We start from the raw sequence: 23,207 nt of genomic DNA, 5'->3' as shown, positions 1-23,207 counted from the left end.
ACAGAAAGACATTTTTCACCATTTTCTGACATTTTATAGACCAAACAACTAATCAATTAATTGAGAAAATAATCGACAGGACAGTTTTTCCTTCAAACGTTTGCTTTTTGGGATCTTTTTTGTCTCGCTGTAAGACTTGTGACCTCGAGACCTCGGGTCCAACATCATTCTTTAAAACACCTTGATAACCTCCTGATGTCATGATGCCAGGCATGTGTTCAAGGCTGATGCTGTCCTTGTTACAACTGCCCAGCCCCGAGCCAGTTATATGGTTGGGAACTCTCCAAGGTGCTGAAGCCATGTCCACTGCGGTGCATAACCCATGCTGGGTTATGAGAACTGTCCGACGTGCTGAAGGCAGCCCCGTCCACTGCTGGGCAGAATCTGCGCCAGCTTTCCCCCGGGGACCTGAAGGATCTCCAGGCAGGTTGCTGGTTTGCTGCCAGCGAGAGTCAGCAGACTATAGGAGATGGGTAGCTATCAGTCTGCAAATAGTCTCACTGGCCAGCATCCTCTCCCTTCCGTCCGAGGAGTCTGGCACCACAGGTCTCCATAGTGGGATTGCGATGGGCAGCGCTTAGCGGCAGTGCCCTTGGAAAATAGTTTCAAACAATCCAACTTGCCGTTTTCAGCGTGTAGCAATGAGCTAGCGTGTAGGTTTCTGCCATTAGCTTGCTAGCTAGTTAGCGTCACTGCGGCGGCAGGGCACTATTTACAGTGACACACGGAGGAGGGAGCGGAAGCAGCTCTGATTGACATGGTCGGAGCCAATGACAGAGCTTGTAATAGGCCGGGAGCGGACATCCGGCTGCCACCGAAACAGTCGCTCAAATGGGAGGGCAGAGTAGAGCAGGGGAGGGTTTATCCCAGTAATGGAGACCTGCAGCGCCAGACTCCTCGGACGGAAGGGAGAGCTCTGACCATGTCAATCAGAGCGGCTTCCGCTCCCTCCTCCCTGTGTGTGGCTGTAAATAGTACCCTGCCGCATCAGTGAAAACAACAACGCTAACTAGCTAGCAAGCTAATGGCAGAAACCTACACGCTAGCTCGTTGCTACACGCTGAAAATGGCAAGTTGGATTGTTGGAAACTATTTTCCAAGGGCACTGCCGCCAAGCGCCACCCATCGCAATCCCACAATGGAGACCTGCGCCGCCAGACTCATCTAACGGTAGGGAGGGGAGGCTGGCCAGCGAGACTATCCACAGACTGTCAGTGCTGAGTCTTGATTCAACACCACACATCCTCACTGGTCCACAGACTGTAAGTGCTGAGTTTTGATTCAACACCACACGTCCTCACTGTCTCCAGTCAACACCACGCATCCTCACTGACTCCTATCTCCAGTCAACACCACATCCTCACTGTCTCCTGTCTCCAGTCAAGACCACGTGTCCTCACTGTCTGCTATCTCCAGTCAACACCATCCATCCTCACTGTCTCCTAACTCCAGTCAACACCACACATCCTCACACCAATCTGTTTTAATCATTATTTTCTGCCCTCATGGTCAGATAGAATTTGCCATGCCTGGAGTGAAAAGGGGCTGGTCTCCATCAGTGACCTGTATATTGATGGCCAATTTGCATCCTTTGATCTTCTGAAGAGAGCATTTGAGTTGCCCCAAAGGCATCTTTATAGATATATACAAGCTAGACATTATGTCCGATCCAAGATTCTCAATTTTGAAGTTCTCCCAGATCAACATGTTTTTTTTAAGGTTTTGTTAAGCCCTCCAAACTCCAGGCATCTTATTTCTAAGTTTGTGTGTTTGTTCGACGATTGCATTAAAGCCCCCACTGAGAGGATCAGAGAGGTATGGCAGGAGGAACTTGATGTGGATCTGTCTGAAATCATATGGGACAGGAGTCTGTCTGTGGTCCAGCTCTACTCAGTTAATAACAGACATAAACTTATCCAATTTAAAGTTGCTCACCGTCTTCATTACTCCAAGCATAGGTTACACAAGATATATCCTTCGGTCTCACCACTATGTGATAGGTGTCGGAGGGCACCCTGTCCCATGCTTTTTGGTTTTGCCCTTCACTATCAGGATTCTGGGCCAAAATATTTGACTGGTACTCCAAGGCCTACAAATAACCCTCCAACTGGAGGCGGAACTCACCATCTTCGGCTGCTCGGAGTCCTCTTTGCTCCTCCCAACGGCCGTGCCTCAATCTCTGACACAGGGAATGACAGTTGCCAAGAAACTAATTTTGAAGGAATGGAAGTCCTCCTCTCCACCTTCTTTTCAGCTGTGGCTGACAGACATGATCTCAGTTATACGTATGGAGAGACTCAAATTCCAGAGGACAAATTCTTTAGGGAGATTTTCTGTTGTTTGGGACCCGTTCCTGACCTATTTCGATCGGGCTAGGGGCGGTAATTGAGTTTCTTTTGGATCCTTTGCACATTTTTTTTTTTTTTTATCGTTTTGTAAGCACATTTTTTTTATGACTGGTAGCACCATTTTGTGGCATTGTAATGTTGAATGTATGTATATATGTTTTTTCTTTTCTTTTTTCCTGTTCTTGTTTTATTTTCTTTATGTTCTGAAAATGTAAAATAAAAATAAAAAATAAAAAAAAGAACACAACACATCCTCACTGTCTCCTGTCTCCAGTCAACACCACGCATCCTCACTGACTCCTGTCTCCAGTCAACACCATGCATCCTCACTGTCTCCTGTCAACACCACGCATCCTCCCTGTCTCCAGTCAACACCATGTGTCCTCACTGTCTCCTGTCTCCAGTCAACACCACATATCCTCAATGTCTCCTGTCTCCAGTCAACACCATGCATCCTCACTGTCTCCTGTCTCCAACACCACCCATCCTCACTGACTCCTGTCTCCAGTTAACACCACGCGTCCTCACTGTCTCCAGGCAACACCACCAAATGTTACAAATACTCTGTAGACTCTGTAGGTGGATTATCCAAATAAAGTGTTACCAAGACTTTAAACGCACCTTTTGTCTCTGCATCCTTGTGTCCAGCCATTACACGGCCTTTACAGTCCTACTTTAGGGATAAAATTATAAATATCAGACTAACTATTTCCACATCAAGAACAAATGTGGCTCCGCCGCACCCACAGAATAGGTGCTTAATTAACATGACTCAGTTCAATGTCATTGACCACAAGAAACTAGAAGAAACGATACGAGGCCTTAAATCCTCATCGTGTTGCCTAGACACCCTGCCAACAAGCTTTCTAAAAAATGTCTACAGTTGCCTGGCGACCGACATACTGAAGATAATTAATACCTCTCTTCTTACAGGCATTTTTCCAAAATCTCTAAAAACTGCAGTTGTTCAGCCCTTGCTAAAGAAGCGTAGCCTCGACCCCTCTATAATCAGCAATTACAGACCAATATCAAATCTTCCCTTTATTAGCAAAATACTCGAAAAAACTGTCTACCAACAACTCAATACCTTTCTATCCTCCAATGACCTCCTAGATCCTTTCCAATCAGGCTTCCGACCCCATCATAGCACCGAAACTGCGCTTATCAGAGTTATAAATGACATCCGAATGAACACTGATTCAGGTAAAATCTCAATCTTAGTGTTACTAGACCTCAGCGCTGCCTTTGATACGGTTGACCACGAAATTCTATTGGACAGACTGGAAAACTGGGTCGGGCTTTCCGGCACGGTCCTAGAGTGGTTCAGATCTTATCTGCAAGACAGGAACTACTTTGTCTCCATTGGCAACTACACATCTGACCAAACCAAAATGACATGTGGGGTACCACAAGGATCAATTTTAGGTCCTGTCCTGTTTAACCTTTATATGCTCTCTCTGGGCCTAATTATGCAAAAAAACAAAATAGCTTATCATAGCTATGCGGATGACACCCAACTCTACATAGCCCTCTCATCGGATGACTATGCCCCCATAGAGACACTGTGTCAGTGCCTTGCGCAAATTAATGATTGGATGTGCCAGAATTTTCTCCAACTTAATAAAGACAAAACAGAGATAATTGTCTTCGGCAAAAAAGAAGATAGGCTCAAAGTTACTGCTCACCTCGAATCCCTATCTTTGAAGCCAAAGGACCAGGTAAAAAATCTTGGCATTATTATTGACTCTGATCTAAATTTCAACTCCCACATCAAGCTTATAAGAAAATCTGCCTTCTATCATCTAAAAAATATAGCAAGGATTAGAGGCTATATGTCCAAACAAGATCTTGAAAAACTAATTCATGCTTTCATTTCTAGCAGGCTAGACTACTGCAACAGTCTTTTCAATGGTCTTGCCAAAAAAGCTATTAAACAACTACAGCTCATTCAGAATGTGGCTGCTAGAGTTCTAACAAGAACCAAGAAAGCTGAACACATTACACCAGTTCTCAAATCCCTGCATTGGCTGCCAGTAAATCTTAGAATAGACTTTAAAATTCTGCTAATAGTTTACAAATCTCTCAACGGGTCAGGCCCACACTACATCTCTGAAATGCTTCTACACTATGAACCATCCAGATCCCTGAGATCTTCAGGCACTGGTCTACTAATTGTCCCGAGGACCAAATCAAAACATGGTGAAGCCGCGTTCTCCCACTATGCCTCTCATAACTGGAACAAACTCCCTGAACACATTAGATCTGCCCCTACTCTGCCTATTTTTAAATCCAAGCTAAAGACCTTTATGTTTACTCTTGCTTTTAACTGCTACTAAACTACTGCCTCTCTCGGCCTGTAATTTTTTATTTTTTTTTCCTGTACATTTCCAACAAATGGACTGTACATGTAATAATAATACTCAAGAATGCCTTGTAACTTATCGGCTGTGTTTTTATGTGTTTTTTTATATGTGCATTGCTTTGCTGCTTGTTTTTTCGATTATTTTTTTGTAAAGCACCTTGAATTGCCTTTGTGTATGAAAGGTGCTATATAAATAAAATTTGACTTGACTTGTTTACCTCCATAACAGAGTGAAGAAGCCGCTCCACCTGAGCTATGACATCGATGCCATCGACCCGTCGGTGACGCCGGCCACCGGGACGCCAGTGGTGGGCGGGCTGAGCTACAGGGAGGGAATCTACATCACAGAGGCCCTCTGCCAGACAGGTGGGACCACAGCAGCAAGATACTTAATTAAAAGTGACATTTCTGGGGGGTGTCTGCTGGGTACTGTAGAGGTAAAAGCACTCGCCTACCACCGCAGAGACCCGGGTTCAATTCCCGGCAGCGGTACTTCCGGCTTGGTCAGATGTTCCTACAGACACAATTGGCCGTGTCTGCGGGTGGGAAGTTGGTGGGGTATGAGTCCTGATCGCAGCACTAGTGCCTCCTCTGGTCGATCGGGGCACCTGTTCGCGGGGAGGTGAACTGAGGGGAATAGCATGATCCTCCCATGCGCTGCGTTCTGCCAGTCAGGTGGAAAGAAGCGGCTGGCGACTGCACATGTATTGGAGGAAGCATCTGCTACTCTACAACTGTCCCCAGATCGCCAGAGGGGGTGGAGCAATGACCAGGACACCAGGGAAAAGTGGCCAAGTACAATTGGGGAGAAAATGTGAGAAACACTGATTTAAAAAGTACAGTATATATATATATATATATATATATATATATATATATATATATATATATATATATATATAGTTACAAGATCGGCACAGTCGTTTGCTCAAATTCTTGCTCATAGTCTAGGACTGGCATTATGATGTATAACATGTGAACAGAAACAATTAATCAGGCTGTTGGATTGAGATGCAGACTCACTCATTATCTTTAGCTGACGTGGTCTCCAGGAGTGATCCCAGCCCTGGAACAGCTCTGACGGTTGGATACGTGAGGGATCCGGGGTACTCCTCACGTGCTCCGATAGTCCTATGAGACAAAACATAAAGAGGGTGAACAGTGCACAACGAAAATATAAACTAGCATAGACTATCAACAAGCTGCCTTGCGGGCCGTCCATGTGTTCTTACAGTGTTGTCTTGTGAAGGCTGTATAAATGTGTAACCTGACACTGTCATATGGTTTGTTTTCACATAACCATATGGGAACGAGTCACGCGATAAACCTTGGTACTTGGCCACCTCACAGCCTACCACCTCATCCTCTCCAATTTCACTGCTGCAGTCTCTCATGCTAAAACCTCCTTCTTCACCTCGCTAATCCAGTCTTCTGCCTCCAACCCCAGCAAACTGTTCTCCATTTTCTCTTCCCTCCTCGACCCCCCCTCCCCCCCTCCTCCCTCCTCCCTTTCTGCTGACGACTTTTCAAACTTCTTCACCAAAAAGATCCAACACATCAGTTCATCCTTCCCACCCCCAGTCTTTCCTATCATCAATCCAATCTCTCCACCCCCTATTTCCAGTCTCTCTTCCTTCTCTCCCCTCTCCTCCGAAGAAGTTCTGAAACTCATATCATCAAAGCGTGCCACCTCCTGCCCTCTTGACCCTATCCCTTCCTCCCTGCTTCAATCCATCTCCCCCGACATCTCCCCCTTTCTCACTTCCCTCATTAATTCCTCTCTATCCTCTGGTGTTTTTCCGGCACTGAAGACTGCACGGGTGAAACCCCTACTGAAAAAACCATCCCTCGACCCCACTGTCATTCAGAACTACCGTCCCGTCTCTCTCTTGTCATTAATTTCCAAAACACTCGAACGTGCAGTATCCAATCAACTTTCCATTCATCTCTCCCATAACAACCTATCCGATGCTTTTCAATCTGGCTTCAAACCCGCCCACTCCACTGAAACTGCTCTCCTCTCTGTCACTCGGGCTCTTCATTCCGCCAAAGCTGCATCCCTCTCCTCAGTTCTCATACTTCTCGACTTATCTGCTGCATTCAATACCGTCAATCACCAAATCCTCCTCGCTACTCTCTCCGACCTGGGTATCACTGGCTCTGCACTCTCTTGGTTCTCTTCCTATCTCTCCCACCGCTCCTATCAGGTCTCCTAGAGAGGATCCCTTTCGACCCCCTGCACTCTTTCCACGGGTGTCCCTCAGGGTTCTGTCCTTGGTCCTTTTCTCTTCCTTCTCTACATGACTTCATTCCGCCACATCATCACATCCCATGGTTTTTCATACCACTCATATGCCGATGACACCCAGCTGTTCCTTTCCTTCCCCCCCTCTGACACTCAAGTTGAATCACGGATCTCGGCTTGCCTCATAGACATTGGCACCTGGATGTCCAACCACCACCTCAAACTCAACATCAGCAAAAACTGAGCTCCTCCTCTTCCCCAAAGCCTGTCCTGTAACCAACCTCTCCATCTCCCTCAACAACACTACTGTCCTTCCCTCACAAACAGCCAGAAACCTTGGAGTCACTCTTGAGAACCAACTGTCCTTCACTACCCACATCACAGCAATAGCCCGGTCCTGCAGATTCGCCCTTTTCAATATTCGCAAAATCCCTCCGTTCCTTTCCAGACAAGCAGCGCAAGTTCTCACCCAATCACTCATCCTATCGCGTCTGGACTATGTTCTACTGGCCGGTCTGCCTGTTTCTGACATTCAACCACTCCAACTTATTCAAAATGCTGCAGCCCGCCTTGTTTTCAACCTACCAAAATTCTCCCACATCACCCCCCTCTTTCATGAACTTCACTGGCTTCCCATCATTGCAAGGATCAAATTCAAAACACTAGTTCTGGCCTACACAGTTCACCACACAGCCCCACCATACATCAGTTTCTAGATCCCTCACCGCTCACTCCGACCCTCCACAAGCTCAGGATGCCTTGCCCCTCCCCCCCTACGTGGTTTTAACAGCTCCCGATCACAACTTTTTCCCCATCTTGCACCCAAATGGTGGAACGAGCTCCCCTCTACAATAAGAACGGCCGAATCACTACCCATTTTCAAAAAACTGTTAAAAACCCATCTTTTCAGACTTCATGTTGCCCCCCTGTAAACCCTCTCTAGCTCCTATGCACTTTGACTCTTATGCACTTTTATCTCTTCTCTCTTCTACCTTGCTATCCTCCTATTCTTCTTATCCGCACCTCTATTGTCTGTAAATGTGTTTTAATTTAATTGCTGTTTATACATTTGTTCGTTTAAAACTTGTATTTATTTTTTCTTTTTATTGCTGTACTGTGTTATAACCCGGTTGTATGTCGCTTTGGATAAAGGTGTCTGCCAAATATCAATAAAGTAAAGTAAAGTAAAAGTAAACCGTTTCAAAGGGCAGGCACTTTCAACAAATACCTGACAGGTGATTGGATGAACCATCTGTCACGTATCACGCCTATCACGGGCTCGCTCTCGCTGGCGTCACACCTAAATCCCGCCCGTAGGTGTCTCATCGGACGCTGATTGGTGCAAACCACTGGTGGTTCAGATTTAAACCAATAGATTGGAGCGGGGCAAGATGATCGTGATCTCATGATATCACACGAAGGTTGCGGTTATTCAATCAATCAATCAGATAAAGGGATGTGTGAATTAATTCCTTGTGCTCTCCTCGACACAGGCCTCCTGTCGGCGGTGGACCTGGTGGAGGTGAACCCTCTGCTGGGCCCGACGGAGCGGGAGGTGCGGTCCACGGTGAGCACAGCCGTGGATCTGCTGCTGGGCTGCTTCGGCCGCCGGCGAGAGGGGAACCATGCGCCGGACTATCGCCTGCCCGAGCAGTGACCCACACAGGGAGGCAGGGAGACAGAAGTTGGGTTTCCATAAAATGTATCGCAAATTTGAACCGAATTTTCTGAAAATCGGCAAAACAAAATGATATAGTCTGCATGTTTCCATCCACTATTATTTAGGAGTTGGTGCGCAGCAATTGTGCTGTCTGCCAGTGCCTGCTGATTAAAACCTGATGCGTGCTGTTGTCTTGCTGGCAGCAACCAAGCTGTATGAAAATTAATGATTAATTATTCAAACTGTTTTGATTATCCACAATGCTACACCATGAAATGGATTACCAGGTGCCACTCTTCGATTCGGGATAGGTACATAATGTGTAATCCATGTAGCAGTTACTGTAAGTGAATAAAATGTCTAAAATGTCGAATACAAGTCTTCAGCTTACTGTGATATTGTTAGATATTGAGTGTAGTGAGTCCAGTGTCCTTGCCTGCTTTTTTGTATGTGTGAAAATAAAATCACAAATATTTTCATGGTTGTCCGTGTATAGTTTCATGTTATGATCCAAACCCCTAGACTGGGTCATCCTAGCCTACCTATTCATAACAAGCCTTTTACGTTCGGGGTGTAACTTTTGGCAGTATTAGCAAGACAACATGAAAGTGCATGGTTTTTGGTTAAACAAGAGGTAACCGAGAGACAGAGATGGGAAAAGTGCTGACATTCTGTACTAGTAGTAGTGTAGGGTTAGCACCCCTGGTAAAGAAAAAATAAATAAATTTTTAGAACTTCCTCAAAAGGGTTACTTCCGCTTTTTTGAAAAGGGGAAGTGGTTTCTTTTTGGGTAAAAATCAATTTCTCAGTACTTCTGCAAAGTGTACTTCTCCATTTTTTTTTTGTCTTGTGCTTAAAGTCATTTTGCGCAAAAAATGCTTTATTCCACTTGTTCTCCAAAGGGTACTTCTGTTTTTAAATCACTTTTCTTTTTGAAAAAGTGATTATTTCAAAAAAGCCCTCCAAAGGCTACTTCCCCATTTTACCCCATAACACAGCTCACGACAAATACCACCGTTTTTTTTTGATCTCGGGGGAAATACATTTGAGCAATCATTATGCAAACCCAGCTGGATCATTTATACTGTCTACAAAACACCTCTCTTTTGCTCGCTGTTGTTATGGACGCGGCTTGTGAAACACCAACGACTTCCGCAGCACGCACCACGTCTCTTCGTGACAAGAGACGTGCAGCACGCAGCACGTCTCTTGTCACGAAGAGGCGTGCTGCGTGCTGAACGCCTCTATGACGCAACTCCACGACAGGAAGCACCTCCCTTTATAAGGACGAGGGCGATCAGCTGAGTACAATCACAAAGCCATAGCTGTTAGTTTTTTGAGAGAAGCAGTGAAGGCAGAGCGCAGCAGCAGCATTTTTGATCCCAACTAACAACAATTTTTTGATCTCGGCCAAAATGCATTTTTGGCCCATTTTAGGAGCTACTAAACTAATATGTCTATAACTAATTGTCCCTCCCATCCCATCTCACCCCCAACACCAACGACAGATTCCACTGTCTGTTGATGTTTTCTCTGACTCAACCGGCCCCCAGGTTCCCCTTTCCACCCCATCCCCCACGTGACGTTGTCTATTACCACGGCCGGTGTTCTGTCGATTTCACAATCTCTGACTCAACCAGGCTTCCCCTGCCAGCCCCTCCCACCCCATCCCCCACGTTTTATCACTTCTGTTTTAAATAAACTTGTTTGTTTTTTGACCGTCAGGTGGGGGGCGTTCCCGGCAGCACGTAACGCCCCTTGAAAGCTACGAATAGCTGCGAGATCAGGTGGGCGTTCCCGGCAACACGTAACACCCCTTGAAAGCTACGAATAGCGGCGAGATCAAGTGGGCGTTCCCAGCAACACGTAACGCCCCTTGAAAGCTATGAATAGCTGCTTGCTCACGTATTTCTCTGACTCACCCATAGAGGCCCCACAGTTTTTTCCTCCCATCCCCCACTTATATGTATGTACAATACAATGTACAATGTATCCACCATTCAAATATTCCATAATTGCATATTGTGCATGCAAATATTCCATAATTGCATGTTGAGCAGGCTATCTTAGCTAGTATAGCCTACTAATGTATAGCAAAGCATTCTGGGTATTCCCAAGGCTATTCTGTAGATTCCATCAGGGCAACACACACACACACACACACACACACACACACACACACACACACACACCCACCCACCCACCCACATATTCACAGCCAGCCACAAACACACGCACCCACAAATTCACAGGTAAACATGACACACTGAAACATTCCAGTCAACTTCATCATTCATGTGTGATATTATGTATTTTCCCATGTTTTTCCCCACTCCGGATCCAATTGTGACATCACCATGATGTTTTTTTGATAGGCTATAAGCCTATTAAGCTTTGAACTAAATATGATCAATACAGATTGAGGTTTCAATTTCAGGTTTGAATTGAAAACGATTGAATACAGACTATGGTGTATGACTATGCCGGTTGCCCGTCTCTCAACGAGAGCAGAGTTACCCAGCATGCACTAGTGTGTTTCAACACTGTGTTTTTGGAGATTATATGTGCTACGCGATATTAGTTATCTGCAATGTTATGTGATGACTACTAGAGTTTGTACCCGTGTGAACTACATTGCTTTACGTTGTAAAATGTTATATGGCAGTAAAATGCCACTGAATGACCAAATTGATGCATTGATAAAAGTTAGTTTGTTGTTTATGCGTATGCAATAACGGATGCGTTATTATATTTACTGGAATACATACACACGCCAGCCTATGTGTCCTATCAGAGTTTGTTACGTTATTGTACAGCATTTGGTTCAAACACAGCTGCATCACTATACGTGTGAGCGTAAGTATTAATGGTTTACAACTTGTTTGTGTTGTACAGCATTTGATTCAAACATATGGCGACATTGAATCAGTGTTAGCTTAGCGCTAGCTAGCTAGCATACACTACGATCTGTAGAATTGGCCTGGTCTTGGTCGATATGACCAAAAATTGATATAACGTTACAGTAGCATGGACCCCTCTCGTTTTTTATTACAGTTGAAGATTTCACAAATCTCAACCACTCTCAATCTTATTACAACCCAGACCCCGGATATCCGTGACCTACAGGTATTATTTCAAAATATGGATTGAATATGAATCTTGGAACGTGAACAAACATCTTAGTTTTATGTATCTGTATTTTATATGATTATTTTAATAGTTACTAACTATATTATTATATAACTAACTAGTCCTCCTCACAGAATTGGTTAATTTACTGTGAGACTTTATGTTTTGTAGACAAGCACCAAGTATATATATATATATATATATAATAATAATAATAATAATAATGGTATATAATAATAATAATAATCTTTGTAATACAATTGTTATAAAATTAAAATGTATATCACACTTACAATATGTTTGTTGTATGTATTACAACTTAATTCAACTTTGTCTCTCCTCTCCTCCCCTCCCAACCCCTCTCCTCTCCTCTCCTCTCCTCTCCTCTCCTCTCCTCTCCTCTCCTCTCCTCTCCTCTCCTCTCCCCACCTCTCCTCACCTCACGTCTCCTCTCGTCTCCTCTCCCCACCTCCCCTCACCTCTTCTCTTCTCTCCTCTCATCAACTCACCTCTACTCCTCCCCCTCCCCCTCTTCTCCTTTCCTCCCCTCTCCTCACCTCACGTCTCCTCTCGTCTCCTCACCTCTCCCCTCTCCTCTCTTCTCCTCTCCTTACAAGCCTATAGATGAGGGATTTCAGACAATGTGTCCATTGTTACAATATGTTTGTTGTATGTATTACAACTTAATTCAACTTTTCTTACTACACATTCCAAACATTAACACAACAACTCTTTTCTTACTACACTTTCCAAACATTAACACACATCAAACACAACAACTCTTTCTTACTACACTTTCCAAACATTAACACACATCAAACACAACAACTCTTTCTTACTACACTTTCCAAACATTAACACACATCAAACACAACAACTCTTTCTTACTACACTTTCCAAATGTTAACTGCATACATAATGTTATGTCTCGAAAGACAAGAGCTATGTAGCCTACTTTAAATCAGATCACTCCGGTGTACAAACATACATTGGTTGTCTAATAAAGTTTTACAAATCAATTAATTTGGTTGTCAACCATCGTTAAACGAAACTTAGTAGTTGTAAACTAAGTAGTTGTATCGATAAAGACTCTAATCGTTAAGCAGTCTCGAAAGTGGGGTCAATATCAATCTAGAATCTAGATTGATTTGATTCACTAATTTGGCGTTCTCTCATGCAAAATATCCAACATCCAATATCCAGAAGTAGTGATTACTACACAGAAGTAACTTTAGTTCCACCATTTGTTCTTTGCTTCAAACATAATTTGGATCAGTTGTAACTTTGACCATTTCTAACAATTTCTAGACAGTGAATTTACACAAGCACTTGAGTGAAATTCATAGTACCTATAGGGACTGTGATTGAATGAACGCAGATTGTCAGATTTGTTTACCAAACCCTTATCCTGGTGCCTGCAAGGGTCGTCTGTACCACTAATGTCAGCCACTATGTGTTACAATATTGGGCTGGTGTCATAGACCTGGCCCAAAAGTACATGCATCACATATATGTGTGCTGCATATATACATATATGCCTCTACCGTATGGGTTTATCATAATAGTCAAACATGTTTTTTCATGTTCTGACTTGGTGAAATGTGTGTTGCATATATACATGTTAGTTTACACATAATAGCCAAACATGGTTTTTCATGTTCTGATGTGCTGAAATGTTTTACACGTCACGTAAAACAGTTTTTAAAACAGTTAATTAGCCTACACAATGTGTTATTTCAGGTTATTGTAAGTTATTGCATAGTCGCAATCTTTCATACCTGCATACTTACAAGTGGGTTGTTTTTAATGGCATGTGATTTGCGGTACTAATTAACCAATGTGTAAGGTGATTGTCAATTGTCAATTGTCAATTGTCAATTGTGTAAGGTGATTGTGATGTCAGGTGATTGTAAGTGTGTCATACATACCTACAAGCCACCATATCAGTTGGCTGTGCCAATGATTTTCTGTACCTCTTGGTGCGTCAGCATTGTCTTTGTCAGGCTTAGAAGCAATGTCTAAACAGTAAACAGTTTATGACAAGTGGTGGCAGCATGCTATGCTACTACACAAGATGTGTTATGGTACATAAATAATATGTAGCGTGTAATAATCTGAAGAACTCTGTCAGAGTTCTACTCTGTCATTATTTTTACATTTGATTTTGAGAACTATAATGAACTGTTAGTCTCTGTACTGATGTACAAAAGTAACAAGATTGAGGTTGTGAAATCTTCAACCGGGAATAAAAAAACTGGATATAATATAACTGAATCAGTTAGGCCAAACTATTATCAGTCAGGTCGGTAATGACCGGGGGAAATTATATGATTATTGTCCATTGTGTGTATGATACAACTTTGTTTATCATTCTGCCCCTCACACTATACAGTCTGTATTTAACTCAACACACTCTACCTGCCCCTGACCTCAGAGGGCCTCTTCTGTCAACGGGCCTGAGGCAAGGTGTGGTGATCACAAGCATTGGCATAAATATTGTGACAATGAAATTGGTAAATTGGTTAAGCAAAGCAAGTAATGCTTTTGCAATGTAGTTTTGTAAGATGTATTTTACAAGATATTTTCTGAGATTTGGTTATATTAACTTATTATTTATATTATTATTCTATTATTATTATTCTAATTATTATTATTCTAATTATTATCTACTATTATTCTAATTATTATTATATTATTATATTATTATTATTATTAGGGGTTATTAGCTATACATATTAAAGTATAGATGATTGTTTTGCCCACCTTATTTGGTTGCCTTATCAAAACAAATGTACAGCATGTTAAAGTTTTAAATAAAGTCAAGTCAAGTCAAATCCAACAGGTCTTAATGTCAATTAATTTAGCTTTAACGTGTTTTTTTTTGAAACACACACACCCACACATTGACCCCTCTCATATATACGTAACTGTCTATAACTGTACATATATTCCTTTCACACACACACACACTTTTCAAAATAGACACTCTTTCGTATTGTGATTCATAGTGATTCTTGTTTGTTTTATGTGATCCCGGTTTTTAAGCAAACCGGATCCAGTTTCCTTGTATGTGTACATCCTGTACAAGGTACATCCTGTACAAGGCACATCCTGTACAAGGTACATACTACATTGGACTCAATGATCCACAGATGTATCAAACAAATGTATGTTTTACTGATACAAATGACCAAATTACCACAAATTCAACATGTAATGCCTTTTTCTCAATAATTTTGGTCAAAACATTTGGTGTGACCCAGATCAGTCCTTGTAACGAAGACCTTCACTGGTGTATAGCCAGACTTGGCACATTTGGTGTGACCCAGATCAGACATTGTAATGAGGACCTTGTTATCACTGGTGTATACCCAGACTTGGCACATTGGATGTGGCCCAAGATCAGTCCTTGTAATGACTTGATCAAAAATATTACAGACAATATATATATATATATATATATATATATATATATATATATATATATATATATATATATATATATATATATATAGTAAATATAATTGTATAATATATTCAAAGTATTGTTAATTGTTAATTATTATTATTCAAAAACCTGAAAATACTGTAAATACTGTAAATAAACTAAACTAAAACATGCTAAGTTGTACTGTGTGTTAATTTAATGTGTTTTTGAAACACACAACCACATATAAAATCTCAAGTGAGATTTTGAGAAAGAAAAAAGAGAAAAGAAAAATTCACCCTGTGCGCTCGGTGTTACAAAATGCGGACTTTTGAACCCTAGCGGCTTCCGTCGAGCCGACTCGAACATGACGAGCGTGACGTAACTGTGACGTTGCTTGCTGCCAACCAAAACAGTTGCTCAGGGGAGGAGATGCCGTATTTGATAGGTACACAATGAAGCGAAAGCAAACGACTCAAACGACACTCATTCAGTGTTTTCGTAGGCCTCCCTGCCATGCTACTGCAGCTGTAGCTGTAGATGGCAATACAGAAAGGAATCCTGAGGACTGTGATGAGGCAGCTGCTATCGCAATGTTACCTGATGATATCGACATAATTCAAACCATCCCTAGAAGATGTTTGAAGAAGGCAGCCATCCTGGCCACAATAGATCAAATACAACAAACCTACGGCGAGAAATACGCCATGGACATAACCGCACACATTTTACGGAAGATCGGGAGGGGCGATTTAGCCGAACGTTTAACAGGACCCAATTTTTAAAAAGCCACGCCCTCCATCTTACTTTTTTCTTCACATTTGTTCACATTTGTTCTCTAACAAATTCCGGTCAGCGCCATTTTTGATGATCTCCTCCCATATCCCTACGCTACGCCCTCCCCTAGACCTAGCTCCTCCTCCTCATTACAACATAAGGATAAAAGAGACGGGTTCAAAAGAGACTCATACCATTTTACACAATAAAAAAGACAGATATCATCATGGAGACCCCGTCGCCGTCACCATTGTCCTTCATTACAACTCACAGCCACTCTGAATCGGAGGAAGAAGAGTTGAACCGTCTGATGTACGGATGTTCCGCGTCGTCATCACCCTTGTTCTTCATTACCCCACCTACCTCACCTCCTTCCTCACAGGTAGACCTTGAAGAGTTGAACCGTCTGATGTACGGATGTTCCCCGTCGTCGTCACCAATGTTCTTCCCCACCCCACCTAACTCACCGGAAGACCTTCCTTCTCCTCCGAACTCGCCCCTGACTCTGGACCAGCCAGATGGACTGCTCAGTTTTACTTTTCTGAACATTATAAAAGCCTGCACCAGCATGCTACCCCTTCAAGAGTGCAGGATGCTTCGGAAGCTTTTCTGTATGAACTGAGGGAAATATAAATACAAATTCCTTGTATGTAACTTGTATACTGTGCCAATAAAAATAAAATTGATTCTCATCATAATCTGGTTTTTCCTTAATAATAATGTTGTACAAATGTCTGTTGTAATGAAATAATGAATAACATTATTACACAATATAATCCTAATGTTAATTTAAAATTAAATATTCCTCTAAATATCTAAATATTGCTCCTCTAATATATAAGTTGCAGACTCTCATTGTTCAACATTGTACGTACACAGCCTCCATTTACCCTTGGGAACTGGTCACGGGCTAGGGTTGGGGTTTGAGTCAGGGTTTGGGTCAGGGATTTCCAGAGGTTTGGGGTATCGACGTGAAAACAACGTGAAAAAGAGTTATTTCTTTTTATTATCTTTATTGTTTATTTGAACAGGGACCGTATACAATAAAAATATATTGCATATAAAAATATTGCCACCACAGGTGCAAACCTACGTCTTCAAATACACCATGGGCATATACAGTTACGTTGAGCTTCTTCTCCTTGCTCATCGGTCGCCGTCGCCACAGAGCCTGCGTCAGCCTGCGTCAGCTCTTTTCTTTTTCTTTTTTTCCGCTCGTACCGGAATCGGAAGTGCCGGTCCTGGTAAAAGTCGGCAAAACGTCCCATGAAACATGAACCGTCTCTTCGCTCCTCCTTCACCAGATAACACCCGCTATGGTTCACCTGGTCGGTGAACCGGCCATCCCGATTCAATGCCTCTTGAAGCTCTTCTCCCTTTAGCGCATACACTTGCAGAGTCAGCTTTTCCCGCTGGGACATCTTCCTCAGCACCTTGCTGTTTAGCATTTGGCGCCCCTTGTCTTTCCACGTTACATTCACAAAGAATGCGCTGTAACTATCCAACGGCTCGTCGGGGTACAGCAGCTTGTCAGAATGCTTTGGTATGTCATCGAACTTAATCAGCTTGATGGTGAGCGTTTCGTCAACATTGACTACACCACAAGGAGCATGTGGCGCTAGCATGCTTCCATCCTCTCTGGTAATCAGAGGATACAACCCAGAGGGATTGGCGCCGATTCTCAGCTGCTGTATCGATTTCTCGATGGTACAGGGTTTTCCGCACGAACGCGACCATCTAATGACGCTATTCTCCGCCTTAACGTAGAAGCTATGCATGTGGCGTTTTTCATAGTTACAACCGTGTCCTTCCATGCATGCCATGCTTAGTAACGTGCAGAAATCGTATAGGGGTATGGCTACTTATTCACACTCAAACTCCTCCCCATCAGCCAAAAGGACCTCTTCTGTCAACGGGCCCCTCCCCATTTCGAGTAAAATTGACGACAAACATCGGATAATAAGAACAGTAAGAACAGTAAGAACACCGCAAGTCATCAGGTAACAAGTAATACTCGAGCAAATTATCATATGTTATCTTATGTTAGTAGACACACGTCACTATATATATATATATACCACACACCTAACGTGCATAACATGGTGGACCATTTAACGTATTCAGATTTAACTCTGTATTCAGACCATTGGATTCAGCCCCAGAAAACAGAGTACATTATAGCGTTATAAATATAGTCACGTTATAAACAGCTAACCAGCGCTGGGGTTAAATCAAAAATCAAGATAAATCAATTTGATCATTCAGTGTCGTTTTACTGTAATGCAAAGTAAGTAGCGTTAGCTGATACATTAGCCAAAGTACCGGTAGTATCTGACTACCCATAATGCATTACGGCGATAAGGGAGACAGGGCAAACGGCATAGTCATACACCATAGTCTGTATTCAATCGTTTTCAATTCAAACCTGAAATTGAAACCTCAATCTGTATTGATCATATTCAAAGCTTAATAGGCTTATAGCCTATCAAAAAAAAACATAATGGTGATGTCACAATTGGATCCGGAGTGGGAAAAACATGGGAAAATACATAATATCACACATGAATGATGAAGTTGACTGGAATGTTTCAGTGTGTCATGTTTACCTGTGAATTTGTGGGTGCGTGTGTTTGTGGCTGGCTGTGAATATGTGTGTGAGTGGGTGGGTGGGTGGGTGTGTGTGTGTGTGTGTGTGTGTGTGTGTGTGTGTGTGTGTGTTGCCCGATGGAATCTACAGAATAGCCTTGGGAATACCCAGAATGCTTTGCTATACATTAGTAGGCTATACTAGCTAAGATAGCCTGCTCAACATGCAATTATGGAATATTTGCATGTACAACATGCAAATATGGAATATTTGAATGGTGGATACATTGTACATTGTATTGTACATACATATAAGCGGGGCATGGGAGGAAAAAACTGTGGGGCCTCTATGGGTGAGTCAGAGAAATACGTGAGCAAGCAGCTATTCATAGCTTTCAAGGGGGCGTTACGTGCTGCCGGGAACGCCCACCTGATCTCGCCGCTATTCGTAGCTTTCAAGGGGTGTTACGTGTTGCAGGGAACGCCCACCTGATCTCGCAGCTATTCGTAGCTTTCAAGGGGCGTTACGTGCTGCCGGGAACGCCCCCCACCTGACGGTCAAAAAACAAACAAGTTTATTTAAAACAGAAGTGATAAAAAACGTGGGGGATGGGGTGGGATGGGGTGGCAGGGGAAGCCTGGGGGTGGGGGTGAGATTGTGAAATCGACAGAACACCGGCTGTGGTAATAGACAATGTCATGTGGGGGAGGGGGTGGAAAGGGGAACCTGGGGGCCGGTTGAGTCAGAGAAAACATCAACAGACAGTGGAATCTGTCGTTGGTGTTGGGGGTGAGATGGGATGGGAGGGACAACCTGGGGTGGGGTGAGATAGAGATTGATTGAGATCAAAAAAATGGTCGCCGCTGTTAACAAATATTAGTTTAGTAGCTCCTAAAATGGGCCCAAAATGCATTTTGGCCGAGACCAAAAAATTGTTGTTAGTTGGGATCAAAAATGCTGCTGTTGCTGCGCTCTGCCTTCACTGCTTCTCTCAAAAAACTAACAGCTATGGCTTTGTGATTGTACTCAGCTGATCGCCCTCCTGCTTATAAAAGGGAGGTGCTTCCTGTCGTGGAGTTGCGTCATAGAGGCGTTCAGCACGCAGCACGCCTCTTCGTGACAAGAGACGTGCTGCGTGCTGCACGTCTCTTGTCACGAAGAGACGTGGTGCGTGCTGCGGAAGTCGTTGGTGTTTCACAAGCCGCGTCCATAACAACAGCGAGCAAAAGAGAGGTGTTTTGTAGACAGTATAAATGATCCAGCTGGGTTTGCATAATGATTGCTCAAATGTATTTCCCCCGAGATCAAAAAAAAACGGTGGTATTTGTCGTGAGCTGTGTTATGGGGTAAAATGGGGAAGTAGCCTTTGGAGGGCTTTTTTGAAATAATCACTTTTTCAAAAAGAAAAGTGATTTAAAAACAGAAGTACCCTTTGGAGAACAAGTGGAATAAAGCATTTTTTGCGCAAAATGACTTTAAGCACAAGACAAAAAAATGGAGAAGTACACTTTGCAGAAGTACTGAGAAATTGATTTTTACCCAAAAAGAAACCACTTCCCCTTTTCAAAAAAGCGGAAGTATCCCTTTTGAGGAAGTTCTAAATTTTTTTTTTTTTTTTCTTTACCAGGGGTGCTAACCCTACACTACTACTTGTACTTGAGTAGAAGTACAGTTATTTGTGTAAAAAACTACTCTGGTAAAAGTAGAAGCACTGATTCAATTATTTTATTCAAGTAAAAGTAAAAAAGTACAGGCTCTGAAATGTACCCAACGAGTAAAAGTAAAAGTAAAAGTATTTTTACCGTATCTTTCTGAATGACTGAACCTCACATCATAGAATATAATTTGAGGATAAATGACCCCCTACAAATGTTTTACACATCTTAAAACTCTATAAATAGTGTGCTATGTTTTTTCCACACAAAAACCCCCCCATTAAAATCACATCTAGTCCTCCCTCATTAATATTTCCATGATATATGAATGTGCAAATAGTTAGACAACTTTAACTGCTGGATACAAGGGGCTCTATCGTTGCATCGGCCTATGAACTGCGCCCAACGCCAGACGCAGCCCAGAGTAGTGGGCGTGGACCAGCGCACTCAATATTTTGGTATCGGCGCTACACGCAGCCTTAGCATTACAACCACGCCTTTTAAGCGTAAAATTATGCACAGTCTGCTCATTGGACAAGTGCAGTAAACCAGTCCCCAGCTTGCCTTTTAAGCTCCAATTCCACGGAGCGATCCAGTCCGGTCAAAGCCAAGCGCTCTGCTCCCCCCCTCCCTTTCATCCCCAAGCGCTCTGCTCCCCCCCTCCCTTTCATCCCCCTCTGTCTGTCTCTAAATATATAGGCTATTATTCCATATTATTATGCTTCTCAAACCAATCTAACTGCAGTTTAAATACTGCAAGCATGTAAATACGCTACACTATAGCAAGATCAAAGTGAAAAGAATGTTCTAAACGCATCGGCTAGAAGAAAAATAGTGTAGCCTATCCCTATGATGAGATTAGATTGGTGAAAGTTTGTCCAGAATGATATAGTTTTCTCTCCCCTGCTGCACAGGTAGGATGATGCATATAAATATAGCCTACATTATGTATAGTCATTGCAGAAATGTGTTTTTTTTGGTAAAACTAAATGTGAAGTAGGGCCAATTTATTGGAGCAGACATCACAGTATAGCACATGACAGTAGAACCGCGTTACACTGTCACTTATCTAAATCACGTTAATATGTTTCACATATGGCTGTGTTTGGATTTTGCGATTTTATTTTGTCCAATATTGAAATGTGCTGCAATTGCATGTTGTGGACCATTACACATTATTTTGATCTATTTCGATGTACCTTTCTATCTATTTAGGCTAATTTGGATGCGATTTATTATCAAAATGTATTAGCCCAATGCATGCTGGGAGATTTCACGTGTGGCTGTTGCAGGGCAGCCAGGCAGTGAATGTTTGGCCAGAATGATCTCGTTTTCTCACGCCTTCACTGCACAGGTAGGATGATGCAACAGTCTCTGAATGTCACAGGCTCAAAACTGTCATGTTAGAAAAAACTGTCATGTTGTTATACTATGTACGGTATAACAACTTATTTTTTCTGAGAGAGAGAGAGAACTGGCAAACTTTTTTTCAAGCAGTCGTATTGTGCCTGTCAGACTGATGAGCAAGAGAGAGGGAGTGACACAGAGAGAACGGGGACAGAGGAGAGGCAGAGGACCGCTCCGCACAACCGGCGCACTGAATAGGCATGGTTCTCAAAAGCGCAAAGCGCTAAATTAACGCCAGGAGGGAAGATATCATTAGGCCGGTATTTAAGGCCGAAACGCCCATTCTCGCCCATTCTGGGACTGTGCCACTATATATAATGCTTTGTTTTGACAAACATACATACCTGATTCACGTTGACTGATATATCTATCTGCATTCATGGTCAGGAAAGAGCACTTTTTACAGGCTGAAAAAAAGGCAGGGGCTCCAGCCCCCTTTGATGTATATGTGTGCACGTGCCTGGCAGGGACATGCAGAAAATATTAGAGGGGCAGAGGCTCAAATTCTTGCTGTCTGCACCGCCGAAATTTCAACATGAAACTGAAATGGGGAAGGGGGGGGTGGGCGGCTCTCTGTATAATGCTTTGTTTTGACAAACATACATACCTGATTCACGCTGACTGATATATCTGTCAGTGTGCGCCTGTGCTGCTGTCGTTCAGTCTGCATGTGGCTGAGTGCGCACTGCTGGAGTGGGCGGGGATGGGCCGTCTCGCTCTCAACAGTCAATGGGCAAGCCACGTGCGGTTTTTGGGCTGCTGCCTTCAGGGGCGGCTTAGAAAAACACTGGTCCATGCAGAGGCCTATTAGAAATGGTACATTCAAGGCCAAGAGAGCTCGGAAAAGGCATTTCTCTTTGAATGCTGCCTTCAGTGACTGCATGGAAAGGGCAATTTCCATACAAAGCACCATTAGAAATGCTTCATTCATGGTCAGGAAAGGGCACTTTTTACAGACTGAAAAAAAGGCAGGGGCTCAAGCCCCCTTTGATGTCTATGTGTGCACGTGCCTGGGGGCATGCACATGCGGTTATTTAAAAAACAACGATTGGAAAAGCCGGATTATTGGCAACTCTGGCAGCAGCGAGATGAAAATCCTCCTCTCCTGGGAGAAGAGGTGGGAGGAGTGAAGAGGAGCAGGGCGCTTTTCCTGTTCAACTTTCCTCAGCTTTCAGCGCCAAGAGCGGCGCGCTGTACTAAAAAAAAGAAAACACCACCAGCTTTTAAACGCGATGAAATGCTTCTTGAAAGAGATGCGCGCTAAGCGCGTACTTATAGAGAATGAATTGCAAAAAGATGCTGTGAGCGCATACCAGTGTTTTTCAGCTCTGCCTATTATGACTTACTTTGCCAATTCCTCGCCTGCCTTTTGCTATCTTATCTTTTCTCTGCATGCGATATCCACATCGCTACTCAATAACTCTTCTCTCTCAATCCGCGGACATCTGAAACAACCGTTCTATCGCTAAACGTTAGCCTAGCCGCCTGCTAGGCTAACGTAAACAAGAGCTGCTAGCCACAAGCTAGCAGCTAACGCTAAACTGTTTACAATGCCCTCGCTCTCCCCCCTGGATAATCACCATGCTACAGGACTATTCAATACGACGACG

At 43.1% G+C, this 23,207-nt stretch overlaps 1 protein-coding gene across 1 annotated transcript in view; it reads left to right on the top strand.

Moving 5' to 3' along the window:
* LOC310798960 (arginase-1-like) overlaps positions 1–9,086 on the top strand; it is a 40,356-nt gene extending 31,270 nt beyond the window's left edge. The window contains exons 7-8 of the mRNA XM_083661518.1: positions 4,940–5,076; positions 8,449–9,086. Coding sequence (XP_083517644.1) covers positions 4,940–5,076; positions 8,449–8,612 — 301 coding nt within the window. The 3' untranslated portion in view covers positions 8,613–9,086. The remainder of the gene's footprint in view (positions 1–4,939; positions 5,077–8,448) is intronic.
* Positions 9,087–23,207: the final 14,121 nt, after the last annotated feature.

Source organism: Poromitra crassiceps (assembly GCF_964638095.1).
Source record: "Poromitra crassiceps genome assembly, chromosome: 26".
NCBI classification, from domain to species: domain Eukaryota; kingdom Metazoa; phylum Chordata; class Actinopteri; order Beryciformes; family Melamphaidae; genus Poromitra; species Poromitra crassiceps.
The sequence above is the reverse complement of the archived record's forward strand: the minus strand, read 5'-3'. Positions and strand labels throughout refer to the sequence as shown.